This window comes from Capricornis sumatraensis, chromosome 4 (genome assembly GCF_032405125.1).
Source record: "Capricornis sumatraensis isolate serow.1 chromosome 4, serow.2, whole genome shotgun sequence".
NCBI classification, from domain to species: Eukaryota; Metazoa; Chordata; class Mammalia; order Artiodactyla; family Bovidae; genus Capricornis; species Capricornis sumatraensis.
Window position 1 is genome coordinate 88,241,291 of NC_091072.1, and position 17,262 is coordinate 88,258,552.

The following is a 17,262-nucleotide window of genomic DNA, read 5'->3' on the forward strand; positions in this document are numbered from 1 at the left end:
ACAACAATATATATTGACAAGGATGGGAGACAACAGGAATTCTCATACATTGCTTGTGGGAATATAAAATGGTGCAGCCACTTTGGAAGACTTTCAGCAATTTTTTTTTGCAAAACCAAACATATTCTTACCACATGATCCAGTAATCATACTCCTTGGTATTACCCACAGGAACTGAAAACATATCCACACAAAAGCCTGCACACAGATGTGTATATATTCATAACTGCCAAACTTGGAAGCAACCAAATATGCTTCAGTTAAGTGGATGAATAATTAAACTGTGGTATATCCAAACAACAAACCATTACTCAGCATTAAATGGAAATGAGCTATCAAGCCATGAAAAGATATGGAGGAAAAGAAGTGCGTGACTAAATAAAAGAATCTAGTCTTAAAAGGATGCATGCTATATGATTCCAACTATATGACATTCTGAAAAAGGGAAAACTATGGAGATGATAAAAGATCAGTGGGCTGCCAGGGACTAAGAAGTAGGGAGGGATGAATAGGTAGAACATAAAGGATTTTTGCAATGCAGGAGACTGGGGTTTGATTTCTGGGTTGGGAAGATTACCTGGAGAAGGAAATGGCAACCCACTCCAGTATTCTTGCCTGGAGAATCCCACGGACAGAATAACCTGACAGGCTACAGTCCATGGGGTTGCAAGAGTCAGGCATGACTTAATGAATACACTATCACCACAGAGGATTTTTAGGACAGTGAAACTATTCATATACTATAATGACAGAAATACATCATTATATTTTAGTCAAAACCCACAGAAAGTACAACACCAAAAGTGAATCCTAATGTAAACACTAATGTAAATGGGGGGTAATCACATGTCAATTTAGGTTTATCAATTTTAACGAATGTATCATTCTGGGGCAAGATGTTCATAATGGGAGTGGCTACGCATATGTGAGGAAAGGGAACTTATGGCAGCTCTGTACGTTCCTCTCAATTCTCCTATGAACCTAAAACTGATCTTTAAAAAGTCTGTTTTTTTTTTTAATGGGAATAAAGTTGAGAATTTGGCTGCAGATGGTGATTGCAGCCATGAAATTAAAAGACGCTTACTCCTTGGAAGGAAAGTTATGACCAACCTAGACAGCATATTCAAAAGCAGAGACATTACTTTGCCAACAAAGGTCCATCTAGTCAAGGCTATGGTTTTTCCAGTAGTCATGTATGGATGTGAGAGTTGGACTGTGAAGAAAGCTGAGCGCCGAAGAACTGATGCTTTTGAACTTTGGTGTTAGAGAAGACTCTTGAGAATCCCTTGGAATTGCAAGGAGATCCAAGCAGTCCCTTCTAGAGGAGATCAGTCCTGGGTGTTCTTTGGAAGGAATGATGCTGAGGCTGAAACTCCAGTACTTTGGCCACCTCATGCGAAGAGCTGACTCATTGGAAAAGACCCTGATGCTGGGAGGGATTGGGGGCAGGAGGAGAAGGGGACGAAAGAGGATGAGATGGTTGGATGGCATCACCAACTCGATGGACATGAGTTTGAGTGAACTCCGGGAGATGGTGATGGACAGGGAGGCCTGGTGTGCTGCGATTCATGGGGTTGCAAAGAGTCAGACACGACTGAGCGACTGAACTGAACTGCAAGTTGAGAAAAGTTACATAAATATTATAAGCCTTAGAAATGTAAAAATACACACAAAAAAACCCAGCAGAATAGGAGAAAAAAATCAAATTCATTAACTTCTTAAATATTAACTGGGAATAAAGGGATACAATTTGAAGCTCATAAATCAATTAGTATAAATCTGAACATATTTAACCCCATAGAAATTAAACTAGAATTAAATGATAGAGGCAAAGGAAAGAAACAGTTACTAGATAATTTTACAGTGCTACTTATAGTAGGGAACAAAGTCAGTATCTAAAGAAAGGCTAAGAGAAATTCTTTGATTAAAGATAACAACTAGACTAGAAATCAAACCTTCCAAAATACAAAAAAGGAAAACATTAAAAAAAGGAAGAGAACCCAAAGAAAACAGTACACATAGTGAAAAGATCTATATACACACAGATTAGACATCTGAAAGCTATGTGACAGAAACAAGCCTAAATACAGCATTTTTTTCAATAAACATATATGTGTATAACTCACTTATTAAAAGAAAATGATTTTCAGACTAGCTAAAAGAGCAAAATCCATCTCCAGTCTCTATACAAGAGATACACCTAAAATAAGTAATTCAGACAGGTTAAAAATAAAAGGCTGGTTAGAAGTGTACTAAAAAATATAAGACAAATAAAAACAAAATAGAGACCTCAATACTGATATCAGACAAAGGGCAGAAGTCATTAAAGAAGATAAAAGAAACTTCATAATGCTAAAGACTACAACACAAAATGAAAACTTTAAAATACTCTCAAATACAAAATACAAAAGCAGATCTAAATAAATAGGAAAAAAGACATTATGTTACTGAATAGAAAGCAAGAAGTCATCATAAAGATCCCAATTCTCCCTGAGTTTACAAATCTGTAAATGCATAAATTTAATACCAAGTCCTTCTGAACTCTAAAATTTCACAATTTTATAATTATATATGAAACTGAGTCAATCCATTCAACATTTCCTACTATATGGTAACCCTTCAGGATACCAAAACCAAGTAAGGCACTGTTCTTTGAGAAGCTTCCAATCCTTAGAGCAATACATATATCATTCACAATGGCACATTCTTGAATGGTTCCCTATCATCTACCACAGTAAACCTCACCTGATACTAAAGACCCTCTACAACATGTGCTCACTTTCCCTTCTCAGAGTTATTACACTTGATCCACACTCTAAAACTAGAGTTAAACTGTTCTGATTTGTTCCTGTTTCGTTTCCCAATTTGATCTCACCCATCTGGACTGCCATAAACGTTCGACTCTTTATGCTTCTAGATCCAACTCAATCTACCTGTATGAACTCGAGTTTGTATTTCATGCGAATACTTTTTAAAAGGTCACTTGTACTTTTCATTATCAGTACCTTGTACTGTAATACAGCTATATGAAATTAACTCCTTCAACAAACACTAATTTTGTGTTAACAATTCATCAGGTATTCATCAAGGGTCTGGAAAGATAAAAGGAAGGAGGCCTGCTTCATGCTTTTCACAAAGCCATAGCCTACTAACAGTGGCAAATACCTAAATAGATTCACAAGGAAAAAGAAACAGGAAACAAATATTTAAACGGATTCACAAGGAACAGATTCACAAGGAAAAGTCCTGATAAGGACTATCATAGTGATATGCACATACTAGAAAAAGTAGGAGCTTGCCAAATGTAAAGACTAAAACAGTGTAAGCTAGGGTAGCTAAAGACAGGGAAGGGTGGATGCCATACTTAGATAATGCCAGAAAATGAGGTTTATGGTGAGTCCTGAGAAACCTTGGCTAAGAAAGTAGAACTTTAAAGAAAAGAGAATATCATCTCAAGGGCGATGGAAAGTCACTGAAGGATTTTAAACATCATAGTGACAATCAGATTGCAATTCAAAACAGTAACTTGAACAATGTGCTAGATTAAAAAAAAAATTAAGACAGGGAAAACAGTTAATTACTGCAATATTTTAGGCAACAGACAAGACACAAACTTAAAGTAGCAGTTATTAGAGAAAAGAAACTTAAGGGACATTTAAAACAGAAAATCAGGACTCTAAGTATATGCTGTCAAATTTAACACTATTCTTAAGATAAAAATTTTATATATCAAGAGAAAAAAATTCTGGCAATGAAACTATCATCTGATGAGGTTTGTTTTTTTTTTTTCAGTTAGAATTTTCGTTTTGTACTTTACAGGAAGAAGTCTTTTAAACTGATGGAGACACAAATTTTTATCATATGTCATTCTCTTTTGTACCTTTCTCTTTGTTTTGATGTCATATCATAGTGAGATCCTTTTAAGATTTTTAACCCAGTAATTCACAGTATCAAATACAGCACTCAACTCGCATAAATTCCACTGATTTAATAACAACATGAACAGCTATAAGCAAGTTCACGCACAAGCAGACAATGACAATTGTCATGACTGTTGCCTAGCTGGGAGCAATTTTAAAACTCATACTGACTTCACAGATGTTAAAATGAAGGAAAACGTACAATTCAGAATCAATGAAACATTACCACATATACATGTCTTTTTTCCCCAACTAGTATAAACATCTTTACGAGTAAAGTCTTAATTTATTTTTCCCTCTACAGGCCCTCATAAACCTTTAAGTACACTGGTTACTCAAGAAATGTTTTTTCATTAAAGAACACAGTAAATGTTTATAAACAATCCTGGTCACAGTTAGTAGGGCCATGCCAAACACGGATTTGTAGAAGTATGTGTTTCAAATGACTTTCTCTGACTACAAGCTATAATATTCCACTGAATTTTATTTCCTAAGTCATTTTCATTTTCTTTTAAGGAAGAATAATTAAAAGTTAAAAGTAACACCTTATACCAGTAGGTCTCACACCTTAGTGAATAGAAGAATCAAAAGAATATAAGAATCAGAGAAAGACTATGTATACCAGAATCTAATAGAAACACTGTGAATCAACTATACTTCAACTGAAAAAGGAAAAAAAAAAAAAGAATCAACAGGATAGTTTATTGAACATGCATATCCTCCAGCCTCAATACAATAATTCTTTTTCAACAGAATCTGGGGTCGACTCAGGAATCTAAATTTTAAAAAGCATGTACTAAAACCCAACTTCTGCCTCAGGATTCCACCAAGGGCTGTTCTTCAGCAATGATCTAAGAAGGCCAGAAGAAAAGACTGGCCTACATCACAAGAAGTGAAGGACTACATGGCTATCTCAAGTGCATCTCTGCGCTTGAAACTCAATCACCACACGTTTGGTCTCCCTATGTACAGTACGGGTTTGTGCTGGGAAGCTGTTGCCCCACCAATGACTACATTTCCCAGTCCATCACACATTTAAGTGTCAGCATGAAACTGGCTCACACCAAAGAAATATGAGTAAAAGTTAGGTGTATCACTTCTAAGTTCAAGTTTTTTAGAAGCAGGCATGCTTTCTCCAACTCTTCTTTACCCTTCATCTCACAGGTTAGATACAGATAATAAAACCCTAAAAGATCACAAAGATCCAAGATAGAAGAAACACAGATTCCTGAATTATTTCACAAAGAACTGCCTATGAACTATGAACATCTGCTTAAAAGTGCTGAGTGAATAAAAATGAATTTCTACCATGGTAAGTCACTAAAATTTAGGGGTACCTCACAAGAAGCAGGGAGGCCTGGCGTGCTGCAATTCATGGAGTCGCAAAGAGTCAGACATGACTGAGCGACTGAACACAAGGAGCCAGCACATCCCTAACTAATATATTCTGTATGTGTATACTTACACAACAGTGTAATGCATGCATATATTCGCTTAATCAACAGATGTGTTGAGAACCTTTTATGTGCTCAAGATATAATCATGAGCAAAAACACATGTAATCCCAATCCTTGTGAAGCTCAAAATTACTGAAGTGTAAGTATAGACATCAACGTTGTGGTTAACTAGGATGGGGCAGAGCAATCGATACAAACAAACAGAACTTTCACTCTCAATCAAGATAGAATAACAGGGATCATATTAACCAACCTGCCTGAAACAACTAAAAAACTAGAAAAAAACATATGAAAAGATTTTTAAGACACTGGATGCAGGCAAAAAAAAAAGCGATCCTCCAGAAATGGGAAATAATATAGTGATGCCTATCAGTTGTTTCAGCTGATCACCTGAAGAGATAAAAGCATTAGTACATATGGATTACATGTTATTAAACTGTATTGCATATGTTTAAGAAGCTAAGACAAAGCATGTTAAGTAAAATACTTAAAAGATCCCATCAAACTTTCAGTGATGAAGACTACCACATCTGTGATAAAAAAACAAGAATAGTAATTCACTGTATAGAATTAACATATTAGATGAAACAGATGAGAAAAAAATAGTGATACTGAACACACAGCAATAGAAATCAATCACAATTAAACAGAGAGAAAAAAAGATTAAAAAAATGAATGAATAGATTACCAGTGACTTATGGGACAACTTTAAGCAGTCTAATGTGCATGTATGAAAGGGAAAATGACAGGATACCGAAAGAGGAACTCCCCAGGTCAGTAGGTGCCCAACATGCTACTGGAGATCAGTGGAGAAATAACTCCAGAAAGAATGAAAGGATGGAGCCAAAGCAAAAACAATACCCAGCTGTGGATGTGACTGGTGATAGAAGCAAGGTCTGATGCTGTAAAGAGCAATATTGCATAGGAACCTGGAATGTCAGGTCCATGAATCAAGGCAAATTGGAAGTGGTCAAACAAGAGATGGCAAGAGTGAACGTTGACATTCTAGGAGTCAATGAACTAAAATGGACTGGAATGGGTGAATTTAACTCAGATGACCATTATATCTACTACTGTGGGCAGGAATCCCTTAGAAGAAATGGAGTAGCCATCATGGTCAACAAAAGAGTCTGAAATGCAGTACTTGGATGCAATCTCAAAAACGACAGAATGATCTCTGTTCGTCTCCAAGGCAAACCATTCAATATCACAGGAATCCAAGTCTATGCCCCAACCAGTAATGCTGAAGAAGCTGAATTTGAACCGTTCTATGAAGACCTACAAGACCTTTTAGAACTAACACCCAAAAAAGATGTCCTTTTCATTATAGAGGACTGGAATGTAAAAGCAGGAAGTCAAGAAACACCTGGAGAACAGGCAAATTTGGCCTTGGAATACAGAATGAAGCAGGGCAAAGACTAATAGAGTTCTGCCAAGAGAATACAATGGTCATAGCAAACACTCTCTTCCAACAACACAAGAGAAGACTCTACACATGGACATCACCAGATGGTCAACAGCAAAATCAGATTGATTATATTCTTTGCAGCCAAAGATGGAGAAGCTCTATACAGTCAGCAAAAACAAGACCTGTAGCTGACTGTGGCTCAGATCATGAACTCCTTATTGCCAAATCCAGACTTAAATTGAATAAAGTGGGGGAAACCACTAGATCATTCAGGTATGACCTAAATCAAATCCCTTATGATTATACAGTGGAAGTGAGAAATAGATTTCAGGGACTAGATCTGATAGAGTGCCTGATGAACTATGGACGGAGGTTCGTGACATTGTACAGGAGATAGGGATCAAGACCATCCCCATGGAAAAGAAGTGCAAACAAGCTAAATGGCTGTCTGAGGAGGCCTACAAATAGCTGTGAAAAGAAGAGAAGTGAAAAGCAAAGGAGGAAAGGAAAGATATAAGCATCTGAATGCAGAGTTCCAAAGAATAGTAAGAAGAGATAAGAAAGCCTTCCTCAGTGATCAATGCAAAGAAATAGAGGGAAACAACAGAATGGGAAAGACTAGAGATCTCTTCAAGAAAATTAGACATACCAAGGGAACATTTCATGCAAAGATGGGCTCCATAAAGGACAGAAATGGTATGCATCTAACAGAAGCAGAAGATATTAAGAAGAGGTGGCAAGAATACACGGAAGAACTGTACAAAAAAGATCTTCACGACCCAGATAATCACGATGGTGTGATCACTCACCTAGAGCCAGACATCCTGGAATGTGAAGGCAAGTGGGCCTTAGAAAGCATCACTACGAACAAAGCTAGTGGAGGTGATGGATTTCCAGTTGAGCTCTTTCAAATCCTGAAAGATGATGCTGTGAAAGTGCTGCACTCAATATGCCAACAAATTTGGAAAACTCAGCAGTGGCCACAGGACTGGAAAAGGTCAGTTTTCATTCCGATCCCAAAGAAAGGCAATGCCAAAGAATGCTCAAACTACCGCACAATTGCACTCATTTCACATGCTAGTAAAGTAATGCTCAAAATTCTCCAAGCCAGGCTTCAGCAATATGTGAACCGTGAACTTGCAGATGTTCAAGCTGGTTTTAGAAAAGACAGAGGAACCAGAGATCAAATTGCAAACATCTGCTGGGTCATCAAAAAAGCAAAAGAGTTTCAGAAAAACATCTATCTCTGCTTTATTGACTATGCCAAAGCCTTTGACTGTGTGGATCACAATAAACTGCGGAAAATTCTGAAAGAGATGGGAATACCAGACCACCTGACCTGCCTCTTGAGAAACCTGTGTGCAGGTCAGGAAGCAACAGTTAGAACTGGACATAGAACAACAGACCAGTTCCAAATAGGAAAAGGAGTACGTCAAGGAGGTATATTGTCACCCTGCTTATTTAACTTCTATGCAGAGTACATCATGAGAAATGCTGGGCTGGAAGAAGTACAAGCTGGAATCAGATGGCCAGGAGAAATATCAATAACCTCAGATTGCAGATGACACCACCCTTATGGCAGAAAGTGAAGAGGAACTAAAAAGCCTCTTGATGAAAGTGAAAGAGGAGAGTGAAAAAGTTGGCTTAAAGCTCAACATTCAGAAAACAAAGATCATGGCTTCTGGTCCCATCACTTCATGGGAAATAGATGGGGAAACAGTGGAAACAATGTCAGACTTTATTTTGGGGGGCTCCAAAATCACTGCAGATGGTGATTGCAGCCATGAAGCTAAAAGACACTTACTCCTTGGAAGAAAAGTTATGACCAACTCAGATAGCATATTCAAAAGCAGAGACATTACTTTGTCAACAGAGGTCCGTCTAGTCAAGGTTATGGTTTTTCCAGTGGTCATGTATGGATGTGAGAGTTGGACTGTGAAGAAAGCTGAGCACCGAAGAATTGATGCTTTTGAACTGTGGTGTTGGAGAAGACTCTTGAGAGGCCCTTGGACTGCAGGGAGATCCAACCAGTCCATTCTAAAGGAGATCAGCCCTGGGTGTTCTTTGGAAGAAATGATGCTAAAGCTGAAACTTCAGTACTTTGGCCACCTCATGCGAAGAGTTGACTCATTGGAAAAGACTCTGATGCTGGGAGGGGTTGGGGGCAGGAGGAGAAGGGGATGACAGAGGATGAAATGGCTGGATGGCATCACTGACTCGATGGACATGAGTTTGGGTGAACTCCGGGAGTTGGTGATGGACAGGGAGGCCTAGCGTGCTGCGATTCATGGGGTTGCAAAGAGTCGGACAAGACTGAGCGACTGAACTGAACTGAATGTGCATGTAACCGGAGTCCCAAAGGAGAGGAGAGATAGTGGAGGTATGTAAATGCTTTGAAGAAGTAATGGCCAAATTTCCCAATTTTTATGAAAAAAACAAGCAACCTATGCACTTAAGAAGATCAACAAATTCCAAGCTCAAGAAACCTGAAGAGGACTACAACAAGGCACACCATAATCAAATCATTTGCAGCTAATGATAGAGAGAACTATCACATCACTGTACAGAGAAACAAAAGTAAGGATAACAGTTGACGTCTCATGAGAAACAGTACAAGCTAGACCACAATGGAACAATACCTTTAAAATAATGATACTGGTAGAAAAAAATTATCAACCTGATATGCTTTAGCTGGTGAAAATACATTTCAGAAACAAAGATGAAAAAAAGATCTTTCAAGATACACAATAGCTAAAAAAAATTTATAATCAGCATACAACAAAAAATGTTAAAAGGATGCCCTTCAAGGAGAAGGAAAATGTTATGAGATGGAAATTCTGGATCCACATAAAGGAATGAAAAGCACTATAAATGGTAACTACATGGGTAAATATAAGGATTCTGACAATTTCAACAGGCTTCCCAGGTGGCACTAGTCTGCCTGCAAATGCAGGTAGACAAAAGAGACACAGGTTCAATCCCTGAGTTAGGAAGATCCCCTGGAGGAGGGCATGGCAACCCACTCCAGTATTCTTGCCCGGAGAATCTCATGGACAGACGAGCCTGGTGGGCTACAGTCTGTAGGGTCGCAGAGAGTCAGACACAACTAAAGTGACTTAGCATGCATAGCATGCATATGGATTTTTAAATCCCTTTAAAAATAACCAATTGTTTAATGAAAAAATAAGCTAAATGTATCCTGAAATTTAAAATATATGAAGAAGTAAAATATATGGTAATCATAGCATAAAAACTGAAAGGGGGAAATAAAAGTACACTTGACCTCTGAACAACACGGGTTTGAACTGCACATGTCCATTTAAATGTGGATTATTTTTTCAATAAATACAAACTACAGTACCACACAATCCATGACTGATTGACTCCAAGGGTGTGGAACTATATATATAAAGGGCTGACTGGAAATTCATATGCAGATTTTCAACAACAGGGGTCAGTGCCCCTGAATCCACATTGTCCAAGGGTCAAATATATTTTTGTAAGTTCTTATATATGAAGTAGTATAATATCACTAGAAAGTAGAGACTGATTAAAGATGCATACAATAAACCCTAATGCAATCATGAAATTAGCAAAAACATATAACTGATAAGCCAACAGAGCAAAGATGAAATCACAAAAAATACAGAATTAATCCAAAAGGCATAAAAGGGAAAGGGGAGAAAGAAACATAAGAGACAAACAGAAAACAAATTGGCAGATTTAAACCAAACTATATCACATTAAATGTAAATAGTCTAACATAAGCACACCATTAAAAGGCAGAGATTATTAGAAAGGATTAAAAAAAAGATCTAATGGCATGCTGCCTACAAGAAAACCCACTTTAAACAGGGAGACAAAAACAGATTAAAAGTAAAAGGATGGAAAAATGGGAACTGTTTAACCACTCTTAATCATCAAAATAAAGACTACTGACATAATTTTGATTCACATGTTGCTATAATCCAGGAAATATTTTCATATTCAACAGTCCTTTACAAGTCTTAAGCTCTAAATATCAATACTATCTTGTATTCTTCATAACAGAATTCACCATTTGCATGTATTCACACATCATTATCATTTCAATTACGTCAACAGTACTTCTAAATACAACAAACTAACAAATTTTCAATCTGAGCTAAGAAATTAGCAATATATCCTGATGAATAAGTAACCACAATGTATTCTCAAACATGGATATATATGTCCAATAGTTCACTTCTATATAAATTGTGACTTCACTTAATATTCTGTGCTAAGACAAAAGAGTCTGAGCCAGATGACATAGGCCAAATATAACTACGTCTCACCACACCCCCTACCTTTAGGGAAAAGTTTAAAATAATATTGATTTTTCTTTCTGATATATTCAACCAAAATGTTTTAATGTCTCTCTATGGCTGTTTAACCATCAGCCATCCACTGAAGCATTTATAGAGACATATACACACCAGGCATTGTACCTTATTATGCTAGGCACCAGGGATACCAAAATCAGTGTTATATTCCTGAGAAACAAGTCTGTTGGGGGAGAAAATGGGAATATATATTTGTAAAATGTCATAATATGTGGAAATTATGTTATAGAATGATTTCCCTATCTTCTCAACTTTCTAAATGTGAATTGGTCCATTTCATCTTAGTGTGAAATCTATACACGTAGAGCTGCTTGTATTATTTCTTGACTACTTTGAACATCTGCAGGGTCTGTAGTGATATCCCCTATTTCATTCTTGCTATTGTGTCTTCTATTCTTGTTTTGTTTTGGTCTGGTTAGAGGCTTGTCAACTTTATTGATCTTTTTAAAGAACCAGAGCTTTGTTTTGTTCATTTTCTCTACTTTTTATGTTACCAATTTCATTGTTTCTGCTTTTTATTATTTTCTTCCTTCTGCTTGCTTCTGGTTTTATTTTGCTCATCTTTTTCTAGTTTCTTAAAGTGGTAGACTAGATTGTTGATTTGAAACTTTTCCTTTTCTCTAATGTATAAATACTTAGTGCTATAAATGTCTCTTTAAAGTTTAATTACAGACTCAGAAAAAGAAAGAAATTTAGTCACAAATTTGGGAATATCAGAAATGTAAAAGATGAGCAAGTGAGAAATAGAACAAATTATGAAAAAAGACAAATCTCCAAGATAAGATACAGAAAACATTCAAATTTAGCTGAATAGCACAGCATTATTACTAAAACTATTCCTCAAAATATAATGACTTGGATCTAATGGCTTCAAGTAAATAATCACAAAATCAACCACGTGTAGAGAGGAAAAAAATCCACCCACAGAATGTAGCTCCCCAAATCTGCACTACAGAAAATGCAAGAGAAGGAAAGGGGGAAAAAAGAATTAAGAGTCTCTTTTCTTCCATTTGTATTCTTGGATGAGCTTCTTTACTATTGAGACCAATTTATAGATTCCTAAATGCTGCCCAACAGCAACTGAGACTGCGCATATGCAAAAGAAAAGTGTAGAACTATAATGATTTCACTTGAGTTGCCCCCATGGACAAATATTCATTTTGAATGTAACATATAAATGAATAAAATATATTTTTGCTTACCCTCTGAGCTTTTGCAAGTTCTTCTTTTAATCTTTCATAGCCCTTTTCTCTAACTTCCAAAACAGATGGGCTTCGTAAGCGGGACAGACTATCAGTACTCAACCCAAAAATATCATCACTGCCATCACAAGCTTCTGTTATAGTAGCACCCTGTAAAAACTCCCTCTCTGCACTACAGTTGTCCTTTCTTGTAGTTAGTTTAAGTAACCCAGCTGTGACTCCAGAGGTAGAACAAGGTGCTGGATCTGTACCATGGACGCTGTAAAGGAGAGTTCAAACAAACATCAGCAAGTGCTCAAGTATTAACTGGCATAAACACACACGCCTATAACTGCATTATCCAATTTGTTCACCACCAGAACTAATTAATAGTATGTTCAGAGCCAAAGCAACAACGTTTCAAGTCCTTCATAGCCATCATAGCCATCGTAGCCACAGAGAATATTTTCATCATGCCGGAAAGTTCTATTCGATAGTGAAACTCTAGAACAGGGGTCTGCAAACTAAATGTAGAATCAATCCAGCCTGCCACCTGTTCCCTGAAGGCCCACAAGCCAAAAATGATTTTTACATTTTCAAATGGTTGAAAATAATCAAAATAGTAATATTTTGTGGCTCAAGAAAATTATATAAAATCCAAAATTCAAGGTTCACATACAAAGTTTTACTGGCGCTTATCCATTTACATACTGCCTATGACTACTTTTGGAGAAGGAAATGGCAACCTACTCCAGTATTCTTGCCTGGAGAATCCCATGGATGGAGGAGCCTGGCAGGCTGCAGTCCACAAGGTTTCAAAGAGTCGGACACGACTGAGCGACTTTGCTTTTATGACTACTTTTATACCTTAGTAGTCATGTCCAGCAGTCAAAACAGAGACTGTGTAGCCCACAAAGCCTAAAATATTTGCTATTTGGCCCTTTACATAAAAAGTCTGTGACCCCTGCTCTTAATCATTAACATGTATTACTCTTCATAAACAACCTTATATTATTCAAATTTTCTAAAATAATAAAACTTAAAATAAGTTAACCAAGCAAAATTCATTTGTTTAATACAATACTCTAAAACAAGCATCTTGATTCTCTCCTACCTGCCACTGGATATTTCCGCACAATTTAAACGTCTTGGGGAGGAATACACAGGTTGTGTAGGAAGGTCAGAAACATCTAAGGCATTAGCCTGGATAGGGGTGGAGCACAAAGCTGAAGGATGTGGCCGGTAGATGACGCTAGGTGAGGTAGTCTGCTCTTGAGTTCCTGGTTCATACACAGCAAGGAGGTCTGGAGAAGTAGGTGAAGCAAGGTTCACTTCATGGAAGCCTTCCAAGGGGTCATTAGCCATAGCAAAAGCCTCATCATAGAACAACCTACATTAAAAAGCAGAAACATATTTTGAGATACTGACATTTAAAATTAAAGTAAGATGTATATTTATAGAATGTGTTTAACAATCCATTATAAAATATAAAATTAAACAGGAAAAAAACTACAGTCATTTAAAATTTAATAAGTGACCTCAGAGTATAAATACTATAAAAGGAAAATGATCTGATTCAAAATAAACTTGAAAGTGATGGATAACACTGTTACAGTAAGTAATTAATAAGTAACAATGAGGAATGAATAAAAATTTGCTTGATATTAACTTTGCTATCATATGTGTCTTTGGTTAGAAGAAGAAGCAGTAAAGACAGACAAATACACACACTCGGAGTAAGAGAGACTAGGTTCAATGAACTATTCTGTTCTGCTTCAAAGAAAGTCACACGTGACTGGATGACTCAGTGTTTTCTCTTATTTTGAAATAATTTCAGATTTACAAAAAGTTGCAGATATGTATATGTATATATATATATATATATATATATATATTTCACCCACATTATGAAACTGTTAACATTTTAGAACCATTTGAGAACAGATTTTACACATGATAAGCATTACCTCTTAACATCTCAGTGTCTATATCCTAAGTAACGCATCACCAAAATCAAGATGTCATTAACACTGACCACTATTACCATCTAAACAACAGGCCCCAATCAAAGTTCACTGATTATCCTAATAATGTTCCCAATAGGCCCAGGATAATGCATTACATTTCTCTAAGCCTTAAATCTGAGGGCCGAGAGGAGATACTCCACGTTCAAGGTCAGGAGGGGCGGCGGTGAGGAGATACCCCTCGTCCAAGATAAGAAAAACCCAAGTAAGACGGTAAGTGTTGCAAGAGGGCATCAGAGGGCAGACACACTGAAACCACACTCACAGAAAACTAGTTAATCTAATCACACTAGGACCACAGCCTTGTCTAATTCAATGAAACTAAGCCATGCCCTGTGGGGCCACCCAACGGGAAGGTCATGGTGGAGAGGCCTGAGAATGTGGTCCACTGGAGAAGGGAAAGGCAAACCACTTCAGTATTCTTGCCTTGAGAACCCCATGAACAGTATGAAAAGGCAAAATGATACGATACTGAAACAGGAACTCCCCAGGTCAGCAGGTCCCCAATATGCTGCTGGAGACCAATGGAGAAATAACTCCAGAAAGAATGAAGGGATGGAGCCAAAGAAAAAACAATACCCAGCTGTGGATGTGACTGGTGATAGAAGCAAGGTCTGATGCTGTAAAGAGCAATATTGCATAGGAACCTGGAATGTTAGGTCCATGAATCAAAGCAAATTGGAAGTGGTCAAACAGGAGATAGCAAGAGTGAACATCGACATTCTAGGAATCAGCGAACTAAAATGGACTGGAATGGGTGAATTTAACTCAGATGACCATTATATCTACTACTGTGGGCAGGAATCCCTCAGAAGAAATGGAGTAGCCATCATGGTCAACAAAAGAGTCTGAAATGCAGTACTTGGATGCAATCTCAAAAACGAATGATCTCTGTTCATTTCCAAGGCAAACCATTCAATATCACAGTTATCCAAGTCTATGCCCCAACCAGTAACGCTGAAGAAGCTGAAGTTGAACTGTTCTATGAAGACCTACAAGATCTTTTAGAACTAACACCCACAAAAGATGTCCTTTTCATTATAAGGGACTAGAAAGCAAAAGCAGGAAGTCAAGAAACACCTGGAGTAACAGGCAAATTTGGCCTTGGAATACAGAATGAAGCAGGGCAAAGGCTAATAGAATTTTGCCAAGAGAATGCACTGGTCATAGCAAACACCCTCTTCCAACAACACAAGAGAAGACTCTACACGTGGACATCACCAGACAGTCAACAGTGAAATCAGATTGATTATATTCTTTGCAGCCAAAGATAGAGAAGCTCTATATAGTCAGCATAAACAAGACCAGGGGCTGACTGTGGCTCAGATCATGAACTCCTTATGGACAAATTCAGACTTAAATTGAAGAAAGTAGGGAAAACCACTAGACCATTCAGGTATGACCTAAATCAAATCCCTTATGATTATACAGTGGAAGTCAGAAATAGATTTAAGGGACTAGATCTGATAGACAGAGTGCCTATGAACTATGGACGGAGGTTCGTGACACTGTACAGGAGAGAGGGATCAAGACCATCTCCAAGAAAAAGAAATGCAAAAAAGCAAAATGGCTGTCTGGGGAGGCCTTACAAATAGCTGTGAAAAGAAGAGAAGCGAAAAGCAAGGGAGAAAAGGAAAGACATAAGCATCTGAATGCAGAGTTCCAAAGAATAGCAAGAAAAGATAAGAAAGCCTTCATCAGCAATCAATGCAAAGAAATAGAGGAAAAAAACAGAATGGGAAACACTAGCGATCTCTTCAAAAAAATCAGAGATACCAAGGGAATATTTCATGCAAAGATGGGCTCGATAAAGGACAGAAATGGTAAGGACTGAACAGAAGCAGAAGATATTAAGAAGAGACGGCAAGAATACACAGAACTGTACAAAAAAGATCTTCATGACCAAGATAATCACGATGGTGTGCTCACTCGCCTAGAGCCAGACATCCTGGAATGTGAAGGCAAGTGGGCCTTAGAAAGCATCACTATGAGCAAAGCTAGTGGAGGTGATGGAATTCCAGTTGAGCTATTTCAAACCCTCAAAGATGATGCTGTGAAAGTGCTGCACTAAATATCCCAGCAAATTTGGAAAACTCAGCAGTGGCAGCAGGACCAGAAAAGATCAGTTTTCATTCCAATCCCAAAGAAAGGCAATGCCAAAGAATGCTCAAACTATCACACAATTGCACTCATCTCACATGCTAGTAAAGTAATGCTTAAAGTTCTCCAAGCCAGCTTCAGCAGTACGTGAACCGTGAACTTCCTGATGTTCAAGCTGGTTTTAGAAAAGGCACAGGAACCAGAGATCAAATTGCCAACATCTGATGGATCACGGAAAAAGGAAGAGAGTTCCAGAAAAACATCTATTTCTGCTTTATTGACTATGCCAAATCCTTTGACTGTGTGGATCACAATAAACTGTGGAAAATTCTGAAAGAGATGAGAATACCAGACCACCTGACCTGCTTCTTGAGAATCCTGTATGCAGGTCAGGAAGCAAGTTAGAACTGGACATGGAACAACAGACTGGTTTCAAATAGGAAAAGGAGTACATCAAGGCTGTATATTGTCATCCCCCTTATTTAACTTATATGCAGAGTACATCATGGGAAACGCTGGGCTGGAAGAAGCACAAGCTGAAATCAAGACTGCTAGGAGAAATATCAATAACCTCAGATATGCAGATGCCACCACCCTTATGGCAGAAAGTGAAGAGGAACTAAAGAGCCTCTTGATGAAAGTGAAAGAGGAGAGATAAAAGTTGGCTTAAAGCTCAACATTCAAAAAATGAAGATCATAGCACCTGGTCCCATCACTTCATGGGAAATAGATTGGGAAACAGTGGAAGCAGTGTCAGACTTTTATCTTTTTGGGCTTCAAAATCACTGTAGATGGTGACTGCAGCCAT

General features: G+C 37.6%; 1 protein-coding gene across 4 annotated transcripts in view; it reads right to left on the reverse strand.

The window, feature by feature from the left end:
* Positions 1–17,262, reverse strand: part of RAB3IP (RAB3A interacting protein) — a 67,395-nt gene that overhangs the window by 23,880 nt on the left and 26,253 nt on the right. For all 4 annotated transcript variants that reach the window (XM_068970612.1, XM_068970610.1, XM_068970611.1 and 1 more), the window contains exons 2-3: positions 13,445–13,720; positions 12,352–12,610 (exon numbers count right to left, since the gene is read on the reverse strand). In XM_068970612.1, the coding sequence (XP_068826713.1) occupies positions 12,352–12,610; positions 13,445–13,695 (510 nt within the window). In that variant the 5' untranslated portion in view covers positions 13,696–13,720. The remainder of the gene's footprint in view (positions 1–12,351; positions 12,611–13,444; positions 13,721–17,262) is intronic.